At 41.0% G+C, this 19,171-nt stretch overlaps 1 protein-coding gene across 1 annotated transcript; it reads left to right on the forward strand.

Moving 5' to 3' along the window:
- The first annotated feature begins 1,092 nt into the window (after positions 1-1,092).
- Positions 1,093-9,477, forward strand: LOC308138035 (hydroxylysine kinase-like). The gene is made up of 5 exons (XM_080506970.1): positions 1,093-1,146; positions 5,215-5,523; positions 7,307-7,449; positions 7,603-7,783; positions 8,934-9,477. Exons 2-5 carry the CDS (start codon positions 5,220-5,222, stop codon positions 9,377-9,379), a joined length of 1,074 nt encoding a protein of 357 aa, XP_080363096.1. The 5' UTR covers positions 1,093-1,146; positions 5,215-5,219; the 3' UTR covers positions 9,380-9,477.
- Positions 9,478-19,171: the final 9,694 nt, after the last annotated feature.

The following is a 19,171-nucleotide window of genomic DNA, read 5'->3' on the forward strand; positions in this document are numbered from 1 at the left end:
GAGTTGTGATCGCAGCACCCCCATTAGGCTACCTACCAAATTTCGGCTCAATCGGACAATGTTTGCTCGCATGCTAACAGGCATGCTAAGCCGCAAGCTAGCCGAGCTGTCTGAAAATGTCTGTTGGGTACTCCCCAGATGGCCCCGATCCTGAATCTGGTCTTACTTCAATTCTAGTGTGAATGACACTGCACTTATGGAACAATAAAGGTTTTTCAAAAACTTCCACCGACATGAATTTGAGGGCCTCAGGCCAGGTCTCGTACAGAGGTCAGTGTGCGACATGAGAGTGACCTGGTGGAGTGCCGGGCCTAGGAGGCCCGGCTTTGTCGGCGGTGTACGAAGGTGTGAATGATGCAGCAATAAAGGTTTTTCAAAAACATCCACCGACATGAATTTGAGGGCCTCAGGCCAGGTCTCGTACAGAGGTCAGTGTGGGACGATAGAGTGACCTGGTGGAGTGCCGGGCCTAGGAGCAATAAAGGTTTTTCACAAACTTCCACCAACATGAATTACATGTCTAAGGCCAGGCCTCGTACAGAGGTCAGTGTGGGACGATGGAGTGACCTGGTGGAGTGCCGGGCCTAGGAGGCCCGGCCTTTGTCGGCGGTGTACGAAGGTGTGAATGATGCAGCAATAAAGGTTTTTCACAAACTTCCACCGGCATGAATTTGAGGGCCTTTGGCCAGGCCTCGTACAGAGGTCAGTGTGGGATGATGGAGTGACCTGGTGGAGTGCCGGGCCTAGGAGGCCCGGCTTTGTCGGCGGTGTACGAAGGTGTGAATGACGCAGCACTTATGGAACATGAAATGTTTTTCAAAAAATTCCACCGACATGAATTTGAGGGCCTCAGGCCAGGTCTCGTACAGGTTTTGCATGTCCTCATGACAGGAGTACATGAGACATGAGAGTGAGGTCAGGTCACATGAGAGTAACCTGACCTGAGAATGACTGCTGAGGTTTCACACTAACAGGTGCCAAACAAGATGAACAGGCTCCTGTCATTTTCTAACCCACCTTCCTTTATGCCACACCTCTCAACTCCCTAATAAAGCCTCAAACTCACTCTGTGCCGTGAGCAGTGGATGACTGGAAGCCTTGTGACGCTCCTGACTACGAACACTTGGATCATATCAAAGCCTCAGCGTGAGTACACCACAGCTGCAAAATACCATATCTATCTTATCTGTAATTTTACTGTTTCAAAGTTTGTTTCTACAAAGGTTATTAGTAATAGGATTCATAGTCAAATCTAAAAGACATCTCTATACATCCACAAGACGTCCTCAGAGGGGCCAGAATGACAGTTTTTAAGACGTCTCTCTTGGATGTTGTATTCACGTCTGCACGTCAATGAAAATATGTTTCAAAAGAAAAAGGACAGGTTATCAGTTTTATACAGGATACACACAGACAGTCAATTTAGAATGATAGTTTGCATGAATTCTATTAGAATGTGGGAGGAAACCAGAGCACCCTGAGGAAACACATGCACACACGCATTAATTCCACAAACACCTCCAACTGGATTTGAAACGATGACCTTCTGCCTGTAAAGTGAGAGCGTGAACCAGTGCACCAATGTGAACATTGACATCAATTGACATTATTCATGTACAGAGTTGTATTCACGAGATAAGTTTATCAAAGTGGTTAGTTTCTCTGTGGAGACTGTGCATTAAACTTCACATGCTGTCTCTTGTCATGATCTAGTCTCCTCAATATTTTAATGACAAATCAATAATCATACAGGCAGTTGGACTTAGAGTAACAGACAGCTTGTGACCTGTCTCTTTCAACTGATTAGATGTCCATTATTTCATTTTTATTTGTTATTTGTCAACTAGTTGTCGCTGTCAAATAGACATCCAGATTACGCCCGGATGGATGGATGGACGGACTGACGTGTCTTGGATGTCTATGGATGTTGCTTGCTCACTGGGTTACCTGAACACATTCTACCAGTTTTGTTCCAGATGTTATCGAGATAGAACTATCTAAATAATCTGTATTTAGCGTTACATCGACATGCTCTCAATGGACATTTCGCTGTATGTGAAGATACCACCGTCACAAAGTGATTATTTTACTCATCACTGACTTCTCTTTGACAATAGGGCCATCACTGTCTTACTCCTTTAAAAGTGACATGATAACTGTGTCCTCAGCCCATTATTGGACAATTTTCAAAATTAGACTAACATGCATGTGTGTTAATATGAATAAAAGACATTCAATAAAATACAGTTCACTCATATGTAAATTTGTGAGTATGTGAAAGCTCAATAAATAGTAGCTGTAGGAAGGACTTCCAGAGGAGTGCGGGTCGGCTTGAGAAGAATCCCTGTACTTTTATCATCGATACAATTTTTTAAAGAGATAGAAGAGCCTCTCTTTTTCAACTATCATATTTACACACACTGGAAAACAAATAGATAACCTGAAAAAGAACAGTGATACATCAAATAATTCTCATAAATGTAACAATAATGTGGCGACAATGGCTCTGGGATGGAAACAATCTTTCAGTTGTTTTTTGTTGGTTTGTTTCTATATACAGTACTTTCTATTCTCCATATGTCAATATTGGAATATGTGTTATTGCATATTCATGTGTGCTCAACATATACACACACACTCACACACACACACACACACACACACACACACACACACACACACACACACACACACACACACACACACACACACACACACACACACGCAAATGCCTGCTACACTCACAAGTACAATTCTTTTAAACTGGAATGATTAATTTACTCCTTCGTTCAATTGTTAAAAAGGTGAGATTATCTCTAAAAGCTTCTATTGGTTTTTATATCTGTGTTCAGACGTTGGGGGGTGTTGTCGGCAGCTGCTGAAAGTAACTAAAAAAATATCTTGTAATCTAATTTAGATACTTTAAAGAACAAGCAATCTGTGAAATAACTAAGTTACTTTTAAAAAAGAGTAACTAGTAATCAGTAAACAGATTAGTTTTCGAAAGTACCTGCGGCAACACTGCCCACGCGTCACAGACACACCTCCTCATGTCACCAACACGGCTGCTCCACCCTGACTGAGAGAACCTCCCCCAAGGTGCACACCACAGTGTACTTCATAGCCCAGGTAAATGAAAATTCGACCTCCAAAACACTCTGACTATCGCTTCAAGGGACATTTTTGTGCTAACTGGCCCAAGGTTAAAATTTTAAGACACGGCAATCTGCGAGAAAATAGCCGATAAACAGCGTCAGTTTCGCTGCTCGGTGAACCGTTTCTGACCATTGTCTTTCCAGTAGTAACGTCACGAGTTGGACACACGCTGTGCCCAAGTTGTGTTTACATTATGGCGGATCGGAGTTTTAACGATGTTTCATCATCATCGGGCATTTCAAATCCAGTTATTGATGAAGAAGACACAGAATGGGTCGTTCTGCCATTGGTGACCCCGTTGCCTGGTTTGTGTCCTTTATCCTGCCACAGTGGATATTTTTTCCCCTCCTCCTTTTCTCCTCTCTCTGGTCTCTTCCATGCTCAATCTTTCGCTCCTTTTCTCCTCTCTCTGGTCTCTTCCATGCTCAATCTTTCGCTCCTTTTCTCCTCTCTCGGGTCTCTTCCATGCTCAATCTTTCGCTCCTTTTCTCCTCTCTCGGGTCTCTTCCAGGCTCAATCTTTCGTCAAGGCTCATAAAACGCCGTCTATAACTTCAAAACACTGTAAAAACTTCAATATTTAAGACGGGAAACAACGCAAGCCAATATGAACGCCACACAACAGATCGAGATCGTGTCCAACTCGTGACGTCATGCATCGGCTCCGCCCACAATGGCCACGAAGGAGAAGGATTCCCCCGATTTTGTCGGCTGGAGATTCAAAATTCAAATGACGTTTTGTTATGCGACGACAGTGGTGGGGCAATGTCAGAGAAACCTTTCAAGTAGTACCCGAACTATCGTTTTTTGCATAATAGCGTGTTACATTTCCCTAGGCCTTTAATATACCCAAACAAAACCACAGTGCCTGTACAAGTACACTGTTACAACCAAAGTGTATATATTGAGCATAAATGAGTGATGATTAATTAAAACATGATGTTGGACATAGACTTTAGTGTGGCCCCCACACATCATTGGACAATCCATTATGTAAAATGAAGGAACTCATGACATCTTCATGATGTTCAAATAGAGGTTCATTTAATATTCAGTGTTCCTGGACACCCATGTCTCAGAAAGCCTGGCCTGTAGGAGGCTGACATCTAAACTTCAAAAACATATGAAAATACAACTGCTAAAATCTTACACATTTATTTGTGCTGTGCTGCAACAGGTTATAAGCATGTTTGTGTTTAAAATATTATTTTTGTGATTTACTCTCCTGTTTGTATACAAATAAATAGTTTCACTTTATCTGGGATGATATATTACTTAAGGCCAAACACATTTTCAAATAATTAAATTTTCTTTGCTTATTTTGAGCTGTCAAGTGAAAAGAATTCATGTAATCTGCCCATTCAGTTTTTCTCCCGATATTTGCTAAAACCTGCTCAAGCTATCAACCAAAAGCAAGCAGAGCTGCAGGTTTTCATTGTTGTGCCAATACAATTTGGCCGTCCACACTATGGTTAACCTTAACGTGCTGTTTTTGGCCCATGGTCCACATGAGGCAGTTTTAGAAGTGTGAAAACAGATTTTTTTTTTTTTTACACGGATCCTAGAGTGGGGACATTTTAAAATGCAAAGTCAGCAAAGACAATCATCTGTGGAAAAAAGATGACATAATCGCCCCCCTCTCCCCCATCATGGTCCGCAATGTCATCAAATAACCACAACAATCAGGAACTACAAGCTCCAATTGAGCTACAGACGTTCTGCGTTTTTGGTGTGTTTGGTAAGTCACAGTGCCCCTAATGGCCTGGCATGTGTAATGCATGCCCTAAAGCCTCATGTTGAGCCGTGTTCATAGTGACGTGTGGACGGAGGTTTTTTGGATAAGGCTGGGGAGAAAAAAGATCATTTTTTCTCATTATGTAGATGTACCCTTATTAAGTCTAACAATCCAGACTAACAATCAATTCTGAACATTATATTTAGTGAGCAACAAATCTCAATATGAAACCCCAAAAGCAGTTTGAATGAGAAATGGATGTGTTGTGCTTTTGTTACCTTTGGTGGAATTTGTTCTCTAAAGACTTTTCTTTTTTTTCTCCAGGTCTAATGGCAGAAAAGCATTCCAAACCTAACTTCAGCCACTCCCAGGTGTCTGAGATTTTGAAGAGGCGCTACAATTTGACAGCCTTGGAAATTCACTCGCTGCCCAGCTACGAAGACCAAAACTTCTACGTGGTGCCCGTTGAAGGCTGCGAATGCGTCCTTAAGATCCTAAACTCAGAGGACAGTGACAATCTCGACTTGATTGAGGTGCAGACTTTTGTTATGTCATTCCTTCGCCAGAAAGGAGTCCTTGCTCAAACAGCCCTGCCCTCCACCTCAGGACAGCTCATGAGCCTGGAGGAAATAGGTAGGACACCAGCAGTGTTGCCACATGCACCTTGAAAGAGTAATACGATTACTGATAAAATAACTAAGTTAGATTACAAGCTACTCTTTTAGTTACTTTCAGCAGCTGCCGACATCTCCCCCATTGTCTCAATCATGCTGGCTTCCCGCACCATCCTGATACATATTTTAACCTTTGGCCTGCATTAGTTATTGTAGTTGTTATCAGATTTTTACTATTACTTGTATTTATTTATGATGATCTATGATGTAGTTGTAGTCTGTTGTTGCACTATTTTTCTATTTATTTATTTGCACTACCTGCTCTATGTGACCTTTTAATTGCCCCCCTGGGTACAAATAAAGTCTTTCATTGATTGATTGAGTGAAAAAATGGGGGGCGGGGCTTCCTGCCAATAAAAGATTTTAATCAGGAAAATTAAACAATAGACTAATATCTCTGCAGTTGTATTCTTGTTGCAATGATATTTTTAGATATGTTTGTTGGTTCAGATTTTTTTGTGTCACCTGAATGCACATTCAGAGTGGGTTGGCCTGTGATTGGCTGAGAGTAGAGAAGAGGACAGGCCAGATGAGTTTGCAGAGACTACATGCACTATGGGTGTGCATCCTAAGCATCCAGGGTAAGGTATGGGGCTTGTGCCTGCACCTGCTGAAAACGTCTCACAATATGAACTACCGCAACTCTTCATGGACAACCTACAATACAGGATGGCTTGATGGACAGATAGATAGATAGATAGATAGATAGATAGATAGATAGATAGATAGATAGATAGATAGATAGATAGATAGATAGATAATACACAGAAAAAAAAATCAACAAGTACACATGCATGATCAAATAGATTATGTTAAGGGAATGTGCTTGATGCCCAAAAAACACTTGGAAAGGACTTGGAAGGGAAAAGAAAATGGATGAGGGGCAAAAAAAGGACACTCCATGATCATCAGAGCAAGCTTCACCAGGCACCTCCAGTTTCTACACTCTCCTGAAATTAAACCTTCAGTCGCTCCTGAAGTTAAACCAGAGTGAGCACTGCTGCTTCGGGACATTCGGAGGTATAAAACCACTCGTAGCGTCCTTTTCACCTCACACAGCCATGTTAGCTTTTCACAAAGCTATGAAGCTGACTGTGAAAGCTAACCTTACCTTCCAAACGTATTTACACTGTGACGAGAGAAACTTGCAACCAGTAATAATGCGAAACATCATCACAGCCAATCATAATGTGCAACATCATCAGAAAGCATGGATGCAAGCCCCGCCCCAGACAGATCTGGTACCTACACCGGTTCTGCAGGACACTACAATTGTCACGCACAGTGACTGGGATAAGTAACTTTAATCTGATTACTGGTAATGGAATAGCTGCATGAAGCTTTTAATGAAGGTAAATATCTCTAACACCCTTTCCCCGCCTCTCTCTCTCTACCTCTCTCTACACCTCTCTCTACCTCTCTCTACCCGGACCAGGGTCTGTTTCTTGCCGATTACCTAAATCAAGGTTTGTATCTCCCCACCCACTCTATCGCTCTGTCTTCCCTCTCCTCTCCTCTCCTCTATCCTCTCACCCCAACCGGTCAGCAGAACGCCGCCACCTCCTGATAGAGGGAGTTGTTCCTTTCCACAGTTGCAAATAAACCTGCTTGCTCGTGTGGATCCATTAAGTTTTTCTCTTTTCTCTGTTAAAAGCACCTATGATTGACTGTGTTGTATTTGGTGCTATATAAATAAAGTTGAATTGAATTGAATTGCACACTGACATTGTCTTTTTCTCCAGATTGTGGCTCTGGCCTTCAGAAGTACCTGGTCCGGCTGTTGACTTATTTACCTGGCACGACCATCTCCAAGGTCCTTTCAATGCTACAATTATTGTATGAAACAGGCAAGATGGCAGCGACAATGGACGAACTCCTTCAAGACGTATGACACCAACACTTACAAATTGTTGCCCTCTGAACAAAAACAAAACATATCAGAGCTCATTGCACTCTTTGGTCAATTAACATTTCTAAAGCTTAGTCATGGTATACACAACAGCTTAGCACTTCTTTTCTCTATTTTATTCATTTCCAGATGAGGCACCCTAAGATTAGCGTTCTGGAGAGGGAGAAGTTCATCTGGTGTTTGACCAATATTTCCCTCCTTGAACCGTACCTGCATCTCCTGGATGGAGACCCTCTTCAGAAAGTCGTGAAGTCTGTTCTTCATCAGTACAAGACGTCTGTGGAGCCCCAACGCTCTAAATTCCGCAAGGGTGAGAACAATATTTACTCTTCAGTGTCAACAAGAGAGTATTCCTTCATTCCTCAATCAGTCAGCTATATTGGCATGCAGTATATTCATGTTGTGTTTTTGGCAAGTCATTGAGATACATGAGAATAGTGAAACATGAAGCTGTCACCATCATCACTTTTTTAAATTACTACTTTCAAGTTGAACATACAGTTTAATCAGAATCTCTCGAGCACCGGAAGCTAAGCTGAACATCATCACCTTGGTTAACAAGGCATACAAGGCTGGACTCTTGTTCTGAATAGTGTTTACATGTACAAAGGATACCTGATGGTGTGAATGTAAATGTGTTTGGACTGAGTTCATACCTGCCACGTTGAATTAAAACAAACTTTTCAGTCACTGTGTGCACCAGATGGTTTAAGGAAATTTCCACAAAATTTGTAGCAATTTGATTGACGTCTTTATGCATCACAGAAGTCTCAAACCAGATATATTCACAATTAAATATATTAAAATGATTTCACCTAAAAATGGGAAGGACTGTCTGGGTGAGCCGGACTGACTCTACCCACACATGCCCATCTTGGGATGAGGAGGAAGTACTTCCTCTCATGGTGCCATGTGGCAGAGCAGAGCGGACTAATTGTGTGAGGGTCAAAGGGAGAGCCGAACTTGATTAGGTTTGGCTAAACTCCTAATGACACAATATAGGGTTTGATTTGCTCATTGCAGCAACATAATAAAAGAAAAGAAAAAAAAAAGAAAAGAAACAAGCCAGGGAGACAGAGGACACACTTTCTTCACTTCTGGGGCGTCATTCCAGGTTTGGAGGCGATTATTACTGTTGGAACACCATTAGAAAGTGAATTTTGCAAAATATGATCGATTTATATTTGCTTTTTAATAATAGAAACAAGGGCTGCTAGGTGTACATGTTTGAATGGAATCGTGAAAAAAAATGGTCACACTTTCTGGTGTGATTTTGTAGTGTGAGTGCAGACACTGATGTGCATCATATTAAAATGTAATGTTTTCTTTTTTTTCATTCCTATGATCATGTCTTTAAACACATAGAAAAAGCTTCTTGGCTGCTGTAAACATTAGCATAACCTGGATGTACCGCTATAGTGCATTTTGCTTAATGTAAACTGCTTTTTTTCCCTCCTAAGGCATCATCCATGGTGATGTCAATAACTTAAATCTGCTTGTGGAACCTGACGACAATGACGGATACAGGGTTTCTGGCATTATCGACTTTGGGCACATGCAAATGGACTACTACATCCATGAACTGGCCATCCACATCATGTATATGATGATTGACCACCCCGATCCCATCGAGGTGGGGGGGCCTATCCTCGCTGGCTGGGAAAGTGTCCTTCCTCTGAATAAGGCGGAGAAAGACTCCCTCTATGTGTTGGTCTTGTCTCGCTTCTGCCAGTCCTTGGTGATTGCTCGTCGCACTGTTCTGTTGCATCCAGAAAATGAAGAGTATATCATGCTTACATCAAAAAGAGGTGTTCATATCCTCACACAGCTCTGGAAACTTGGAAAAGAGCATGTGGAAAAGGTGTGGTTTGAGAGTGCTGCTCAACTCAATAAAATAACGGTTTGAAGAAGGGCCTTCAGAAATACTGTTTGGAACTCTTACACAGAAAGTGTCTATGTGTCTCACATTCAGTTTCAAAATTCTATTAAAATATATCTTGACTTCTTTACTCTTTTATGGCTGTAGTGGGCTGATACCGATGTGATTTAGAAATTCAGCATGTGGTACATTTTCTCAACCCCTCTTATGTCTCTGTATTGTCACTTTTTTCAGTTCTGTGGTGAATAACAGAATTCAATAAATATACAAAAAGATGTGTCACATTGTCTGCTGGAGTCTGTAATTTAATTTATTATTTGAGCTCTGCATCATGATCATGGTGATTAGTTGTAAACGATTGGTGTACTTTTTTGTAATGGAAAACCAACAAGGCTGAGTTGAGTAGAGGCAAGGCCAGTTCAGTCAGGTTCGGCTGAGTAGTGGAAAAGCGCCACTCATTTCTACGATAACAGGCTGGAATGCTGTTGACAGTTGTGGGTGTGTCAGCAACTTTTCTCAGTCGGATTAAAATGGTCTTGGCGGGTATATTTCCTCATAAACTGACTTTAAGGACATGCGTTCATCATTGGTGGGGTGTGCTTGTTCTGGGGTGTTTTGTTATTGTATCTTGCTTACAGGACTTTGCTTCAGTTCCTCTTAATCAACGTCCACTGGAAGTCTCACAAGATAACCAATGCGGTCATGGTGGACTGTTTTTTTCTGCACCTAACCTTCACTCTGGCTTCATCTCGCATAGTGGCAGGCTGGGCAATTTCTTCACAGCAACGTTTGGTGAGGGTCACCATTTAAAGTTCAATGTGCCTGTGACCCCAAAGTTTCTCAGCAGTGCTTGTGCAGAACTTTCATTCAAACAGAACAGAGCCCCACGTGTCTCTGCGTAACCAGATTTGCAGCCTTTCTCTATAGTCCTTCAGATCTCTGGGTTCCCGACAAGAAACATGATCCCAACCTTATCATTGTATTCAGCGGAGGTCAACACAGCATTATAAGTGCATGTGTACCTCTTAGGGCGCGTTCACGTTCCCCTGTTTGATCTGGACCAGAGTTCTCTTCATGGGAAAAAAAAATTATGTTTGGGTCGATGTGGATACTCCCAAAAACTCTGAACAGGCACGAACAGGCGATGTCTGGTCCCCTTGGAAACGTGGGTCTCGGTTCGTTTACCAACGATCTGTCTAGTGGGTAGGGTGAGAGGACGTTGGAGAGGACGTGACGTGGTGTGCAATGCATTCTGGGGAGTAAACAAACAAAGCTAATCATGCGAATCAGAAGTAGAAAAAGAAAAGAAAGATGGAAAATATCTCGCTGGCAGACATGGAGTAGAGAGAAAGAAGTGCTGAAAAAGGTGTGACATTTTACAGACGGTGAATGTGAACGCCACCCAAACCAAATGAAGGTGTGAAAATTCTCGGCTCCAATCCCTCCTAAGTGAACTGAGTCCCAGACTTATAAGCAAACTGTAAGAGAACTAACAATAGTGGCCAGTATGGCCATCACATCACTGGTCAAAACATGAGCCACAGTATTACACAGTATGGAGGTTAATCCAACTGGATGAAAATGAAGGTCTTTGTCCTTGACTTTTGAGAAAGAGACTTGATTATGAAGAGTTTTCACAATTTTGATGCTGTATTTGAGGAACACTTTCTGGTGCCCCACAAATACAAAAACTAGATCTGAACAAACATCATCTTGACTTGTAACTCCTCACTGGGAGAGGTTTACGGGTGTCATAACAGATAGTTCTGTCATCCACAGTACAAAATCTATTTTGCCATAGCACCAGTCAGTTGTCCAATTGAGATGAGGCAGTTGACATGTTACGTGTCTCATGTTACATCATCGTGTAACATGTAAGAAATATGATGTGACAAATGACCTTAAATGTCAGGAATTGCGAGCCATGGATGAAGATAAGTAAGATGGACAATGAATGAATATATTATTTTGTGTTTCTTTACAGAAACTCAATACTTAAAAGTAAAGAAGTAACTGAGTTTTTTTCTGAGGTGACATAACACAAACTCGGTTTATGTGGTTCTGGTCTCTTCAGATATTGAAGCATGTTGTCATGAAGTAATTTTGGAAATCTATAAAACAATCATCATTTCAGCTTTTTACTAGATGCAATATCCACAGTGGGCAAAATCGTGCTATAAAAGAAGCAGCGAGTGTTGGTCTGTGGCTTTGGGCAACATCATTCCAGCTTGTTATTGTGGGGTCGTCTTGTGGGCTCTTGGCTGAGGGGACCATGAAAGGAATAATGAAGAAACATAAACAAAAAGCCCTCCACAGTCAAGCTGCTGATGTAGATTATTGTGCCCACTATTCATTTGGATGTTGTGCTTTGCTGTTTTGCACTGGCTGTTTCATACTAAGAGGTATGAAACAGCTGCAATAAAAATATGATTCTGTCAAAGCTGCATGTGCCTTTGTTCAACTTTTACACCAGTTGTCATTTATGTGTGGGTTTTACTTTTTGGATTTAGTTCACACACACACACACACACACACACACACACACACACACACACACACACACACGCACACGCACACGCACACGCACACGCACACGCACGCACGCGGGCTGCCTTCCTCTCCTCCTCTGTCTCCCTCTCTTTCATACTCACCTTAGCCATCCATCCATCCATTTCAATTCAATTCAACTTTATTTATATAGCACCAAATACAACACAGTCATTCCTAGGTGCTTTTACATAACAGAGAAATCCATCCATCCATCCATCCATCCATCCATCCATCCATCCATCCATCCATCCATCCATCCATCCATCTTCTTTCCTGCCTGGTCCCTATATACATGGTCACAGTGGCAGGATGAAGAACAAACAGTCCCGGTCATCCCTGTCCTCTGCAACTTCCTCCTCTGCGGACCCCAAAATGCTGCCAGAAAAATCCGTGTCGACTTCAGGTCCTGCTCTCAGTTGGATGTGCCTGTTAAACCCCCGGTGGTAGGTGGAGGTTAGGGCGGGGCAAATCAACTCAACTGGTTCCTCTATATGTGGAAGAGGAACGGTGACTTGAGTCCCTCCAGGTCGGTTAGACTTCTTCTAAAAAATGATCCCCAATTTAACATATCTATATCCAATTAGGCGCCATAATATCTTCCCCAGCTGCTAGGCTCCCGTCTATAAACAGTCAGTAGGGAAACGATCAGTTCCGTAGCTCCTCTGTGGTCTCCTGCAGTTTTCATGAAATCATGTTTGATTCAAACAGCTGTAACAGCTGAAATAGAACATAAAGAAAACAAGACAAAACACACACACACACACGCACACACACACAGACACACACACACACACACACACACCCTCAGTGGGATTGCAGTTGTTGCGTTTGTCTTTCATCAGACTGTAGCAATGGAAGTATGAGTGAAGCAGATGTCTTCAAACTCACTGTTAATCTTCATCATGCCGATAATGTGGCTGCGCTCTTACAACAGGTGTGTTTGAAGGTCTGGGGTTATTATATGGCAATATAATGTAAAGTAAGGTTTATGTGTAAAGGGTGGATGCTTGCCTCACAGCGGGGAATAAAAGCTATCAACCTTCGAAGGACCCCACTCCATTGTTCTTCAATGTTTCAGTGGTCCAGTCATGGACTTGTCATTCATTCAGTATGAATGAATGATGGAGGGAGATGTTAAACGGTAGTTCTCCTGCAAAATGGACCATGCAGTGTGTGTGGATATGTTTAAAGACATTCCATCGTGGAGAGTGCATCAACCACCCTGGCCTCACCAAACAAGGAGGAACAAAAAAACAAACCATGACAGCAGCAACTGCTTTGTTGCTCACTAGCATGAAGAAAATTGATGTTTTTTCAGTGATTGCACATAAAATAAAAATATAGAAATGTTTTAAAAGAAGGGAACTTCAGGGCAGTGTAAAAGGACAGGTGTGCTGATGTCCAGTGAAATTGTATTTCCTCTTGTGTGATGTTGATAATGTTTTTTTTCTAATCATTTTTATCCATCATTTTGTGGTAGAATGATACATTCTGTGGAAATTGAGCTGTTCATCTTGTTATGCTCAGTGTTTTAAAGGTACAAAATACCCTGAACCAATTTAAGTTCATTATGCCAAATTTTCACAGTGGCCACAGCAGATATCTGATGATGTTTATGCTATTATACCCTATTACCTGTACAGGTAATAGGGTCCAGGGAGTGTTGTTGAAAACCAATATGGATCAATATATCAGACAAAATGCAACTGTGTAATGATATTGAAAAAAGAAAGTTGAGTTCACACAGTGGATGTGGAGACAACACACATGTTGTCTGTTGCATGTGGTGAATGCACATTTAATGAACATTGAATTCAATAAAAAAATATTTGGAAAATAATACAATTCTTTTCTTCAACACTTTTAGACTAATAACCTCAATATTCTCAATATCTCGTCAAAAAAAGGTGGTATTCATTTATTTACCACAAGAGGGAGCCATTTCCACACACAATCTCTGTCTTGGTGGTGAAGCGTGCCTTTTTTTTTTTCCTTTAGTCTAAACGGAACAACTTTTTTCAAAGTTATCCTCAGGCTCTAAAAATGTCCCAGATAGTTGTAGAACAGATGCAGGAACTATGTGTCTTTGATGGTGAATCAATAGATCTTGTAGTTTTGGACGGGCTTACAAGCATTTACTAACGTATTTAAAAGTGTGGAAACAAGTTATAGATTTGCGTGCAAGTAAAAGGAAATGAAAAATACTACCATACATAGGAACAATCAAAACTATCACATATGGAGTTTAAGTGAAATCCCTTGATTGAAAAAAAAGAAAAAGCATATAAAATTGCCCCCACTATTATTTAATGCAGCTGTGCTCCTCATTTTGAACCTGGCTTCAAACACACGTTCTACCTTTACTACATTTCGACCTCCCACCTCAAAGGAACCAACCATCTGCCCTCTGCCCCGCTGCAGCTCACAATATGTACCGCCAGTCATGCAGAAAAAGTCACACAGTTTTGCGCCAGTGAATGTCTGCCTGTGTTCAGGTTTGTTCTCCGTCTGTTTCCCTGCAGTTCAGAACCATGTGAGGACAGCAAAACCATAAAAGGCACACATGTAAGCCTTTGTGTTGTTTTCCACACAGGCCCCAGTCTCCCTTTTCTCTCGCTTGTCTCTTTCACCTTTTCTTTGTTTGTCGTAATACTTAACATTTGTTTTTCAGTAATTAGAGCCAAAAATAAAAATGGCTTGAAGGACTTGGCTTAATACACCAACTTCACTTATCAGTTCCATTAATCCTCTTGGCATTTCAAAACAGAAAACAGAGCTGCGCCTTTCTTTATGGGAAAAAAAAAACAAAAAACAAAAACAAGGCAGTAAAATGTAATTTACACTCCAAAGACCACCAGACTAGAGGCATTTAAAGTTTAAATTACTGTTTCAAAAATGTGCTCCACTCTTTGTCACTTTTTGAATAATTTGTTCTTAAATGTCTTTCATGTGTATATACAGTACATTTTCTTCAAACGAAAAGTAACAAAGTAACAAAGTGCAAAACTTTTCCCTGCACACTTTTCCCCCTTTAGTATGGAAAAAAGGTGCATCATAAGGGAAGTGTACAGCTGGACATCCAGATTTTACACTGTATTCAATAAAAGTGTCAAATTAACAAATATAATCTTCTCATAAAATGGCCCAAAATAGTATTTCTCAGTTTCTTACAGCAAATTGTTCTTGTTGAACATTTTTTCAACCATGCATGTAATATCAGTGTGAACACTGTTCTTGGACTCTATAGTTAGACGCTACAGAGAAGAATATTTATGATGAACTACTGTTTGTGGGGGCAATAAACTGCACTGTACAACACATTGTTCCTCACTTCTAGAAAACAAGGATATCCCTGCATTAATTCCTAAGGTTTACTTTTGCCAGAAATATAAATGAACAAATAAATTGCATAAATTGCCCACATAAGTCATGGCATAGTTCATTCGCAGCAAAGTATTCCTCTCAAAGATTGTGTGACTCCAGGCAGTTTCAATGCAGGAAGATCTCTCATTTATATGTTTTACATATGTATATGTTTTTAATTGATAATGTCAAATGTAAACTTGACAGCTGCTTTGAAAATTTCAAATTGATCATCAACCCTGTCGTTAATTGAGGTTCCAATGATATTCATTGCATTTTTGAAAGTGAGTGAAGTTTATCCTATTCATTTTATGGCGCCACTGTTCTCTGTTTGTCCTAAAAAAAAAAAAATGTATACCACAGTCAATGAGCTGCACACTCCATTGGTTTCAGAAATTAATGGGAAGTTAAATTGTTGCAAATTTCCCAAGCTAAATTCAGGCCATTTTGGAAAAGCCGCAACAGTAAGACTACAGAGCTCCATATTACAAAGGTCTGAGCCCGTATTCATGAAGCGTCTCAGAGTCTCTTAGAGCTCTGAACTTAGCCTAAAAATCCCGAGCAAAGAATCTTTAAAAGTGAGTGGCGTGATCGACCACGTTGCTATGTATGATGCAGCCTGCTGAACGCTGTGATTGGTTGCTAGAGAAAGGCAGAAAAAAGTACTACAGTAATAAATGGAGAGTAAAATTAATGGTCAAATATCTTGGGCTGCATTAAAAATGTGTAATCATGAAAATTATTGTATGTGTATTTAATGAAACTCAGAAGAATTCCTTTTATTTGTACACAGCTTAAAAACGATTGAACTTATCTGGTTCACATGCCGATTATTATATTGATTTGATTATTGTTATCTTTTCTGTCCACACTGGTTATTTTTACCACTTAATGTAGTACAACGACATTAATGGTGGACAGCCGCGCAGCCGTCACCAATTCCTGTGATTCACCACCAATGTGAGGCTGTGAAAGCGTGGTAACGATCACTCTCAGACTCCACTGCTGCAGCTTCCCTGCAGCAACGTACTGCAATGTTGTGATCACCTTCATCTCTGGCGTTATTACGTTGCTTCCCTGTGGGAGAAATAAGCTTTTCAATGATGAGGTTGACAACAAACATTATTCGTGTATGATCGAGCCAGTTGTGTGTCATTAAACCATTGTCGTTAAACAAACGGAGAACATCCTTCCTTTCTCTTTGTCTTTCCATCATCCTGTCTGTTCAAGAAACTTTTAGGCTTCTTAAAAGTCTTCCTCACTACTTTTAGCGGTTTTCAACCTTACGAGCTCTCTTAGGGCTTAACATGCTTTGGGAAGTGCTTTTATCTTAGTAAGGGAAAATTCTAAGAGTGACATCACTAAGAGCTATTTTTAGTCTTAGGATGCTTTTGAGCTGCACAATTTTCTTCATTTGTGTCCAAAAATCAATGTGAAGACAAGTGATTGAGGGATGTTCCCATTTCTAGCAACTTGTGAACTCAACAATAATCTGACAAACGTCGGATTCAGATTGAAAGTCAACTTTCACTGTCATTGAAAGTTGGTCTAGACAACCCAGACGATGCAGTACTATCATGCAAAATAAAGATGTATGTGGTACACACATGAAAAGAATCAAAACAATTCCTCCAAGTCAGTCCCGTGTCTTCATTTGTTTGTCTTTTGTGCTTTTGAAAACCACTCGTGCTCGCTGTCCTTAATGTATGCAGGCGCACAGCTCATGAGGTTTCATTGCCAGGCCTTCACCGCTGCCAAGCTGACCTGTTCAAGCTAATTCACTTCATGGATCCCTGACAGGCCATTCTGTAATGGCTGTTCGCTCCACGGCCGTATGATCTATCGTGGCCACTACATCAGAGTTGACACAGAGCTAATGGGCCTCTCTCCTCTGTTTTCTCGTCCGTTATGTTCACTCGACAAGCTTGGCAAGGTTCTGAACTAGCAAGTTTTACACAAAAACGTGTGTCCATTACCTATGTATAGCTTTGAGCAAGCAATTAATTAGCTGACATTTATTGATTGCCTTGGCTTGCTTGTATGCCATTATCAACAATGTGTAAGACGGAATCAGACTAATTATCTCCTTTATCTTCAACACCGCTGAAAGAATTTAGTTGCAAAGTCACCTCCAAAGTGTGACAACTTTCTAACATGCATAATCATAGAAGCATTCAAGCCAGTAAAAAAAAAAAAAAATCACGCGAAAACAAAAGGGATGCACATCGCAGTCGGGAGCAAGGCTGAGGAGGCGACAGTGGCCTGAATTAGTAAGCTGTTTTGGGGGCTCAGCGTCTTATCGGTTTATTTCAGAGCGTCTGGGCTTTACAGACGGACGCCGTTCGCAGGCTTCTGTCATCGACTGCTCCCCGTCAGGCCGACAAAAGTCACTAATGGGGAAGCAAAAGAAAGCCGCTGGCATGAATTCATTACAACTTTCACACATTATCACGTGTCGCTTTTCGGCGGACGCCTCGGACGTCACATTTGCTGTAACAGGCGTTCCGGCGGCCTATCTGCACCAAACAGGTGGGGAGCACAGGGGCCTCTCGGGGCTCCGGCATTAGGGAGGTGCGTGAAGAAGGAGAGCTAATCGATTGGACAGACTGGATTTACTGGGCCGACTGAGTCACAGGGTGACTGCGGAGGCAAAAGAAGGAAGTGTGTGTGTGTGTGTGTGTGTGTGTGTGTGTGTGTGTGTGTGTGTGTGTGTGTGTGTGTGTGTGTGTGTGTGTGTGTGTGTGTGTGTGTGTGTGTGTGTGTGTTGTTAATATTGTGTGGACCTTTTACACTCTGCATTGTGGGACTGAATTATATTTGATGTTTTTTCCTTGAAGGACATTTCTTCAGAGGCAGACTGGTGTTCAGATGGGAGTAACGGTGAGGGTGAGCAGGAGTTGACCGAGTTTCGACTGGGTTCGCCAAAAGCGATTCATTAATAGAATACAGACAAAAATCTGTGCATGTGGGTATGTGTGTGTGTGGCCTTGTATCCCATTATTTATATGCACACATTTGAGGGTTTTGAGGCTTACAAAATCATCCAAATGCAACACAGTTGAGATGAAGTTAACATGAGGGTGAGAATCTGTGAGGCATGCCTGAAATCAATTGTTCAGAGCACATGTGTGAATAAAGCAGGTTTAACCAACAGTGCATATATTTCATTATTGTATTTTTATTTGACGTAGTTATTTCTGAGAGAACATGTTGAACCAAGATGTTTAGGTATTCTTGTTTTTCTTTCAAAAGGATCTATGAGTACTTTTCAATTTGTTTTCAACTTTATAATCCTCCTTTTTCCCCCTAAAATGTATTTAAATGATTGCTCATTTGAGCCCTAAAAATCAGACCCTTATATTCCTTATAGTTTCACGTCTGTTATTTGCTATATGTGTAAACATGTAGTGTTTAGTGGAGACATTTACATTGGTTATAAAAACATCATCTCCATCAGAGAAGAGTCTAATCGAAGCAACGCAATTGGTGTCAACCTGTCAGACTGAAAAGAAGGTAAGTATGCAGCATGAATACATGTGCAGACAGTTTTCATCGATGGTGTCAACTTTTTTTCTGTTGGCTCCTACAGGCGTGATTCATTCAATTTCATTATCCTTTAAAAAAAAAAAATCATCTCTAAAAAGTTGAAGGATTAAGGCACCAGACTATGTTCATCAATATCTCCATATAGCTGGAGTCTTTTTTAAGCTGTGGGCACCAGATCGGTATGAAGTTTTATCCGTATTCTATTTAATTTCACCCACAGTACATTACATTACATTACATTTTTTTTTTTTTTTTTTGTATGTGGTTTAACCTCATTTTGCCATCAGAACGTATCTAATCGTGTGGTTGATGAAAAGAAAGACTTCATTGGAAATAGCATTAAATCTAAATGACAAAGTC

The sequence above is a fragment of the Blennius ocellaris genome (assembly GCF_963422515.1).
Source record: "Blennius ocellaris genome assembly, chromosome: 12".
NCBI classification, from domain to species: Eukaryota; Metazoa; Chordata; class Actinopteri; order Blenniiformes; family Blenniidae; genus Blennius; species Blennius ocellaris.

What these genes read in the sequence shown, in the direction of transcription:
- LOC308138035 (XM_080506970.1), top strand. Translation starts at nt 5,220, where the DNA reads ATGGCAGAAAAGCATTCCAAACCTAACTTCAGCCACTCCCAGGTGTCT. An exon ending in TGGACGAACTCCTTCAAGAC is followed by an intron (nt 7,450 to 7,602) that starts GTATGACACCAA and finishes ATTCATTTCCAG; the next exon opens with ATGAGGCACCCTAAGATTAG. An exon ending in ACGCTCTAAATTCCGCAAGG is followed by an intron (nt 7,784 to 8,933) that starts GTGAGAACAATA and finishes TTCCCTCCTAAG; the next exon opens with GCATCATCCATGGTGATGTC.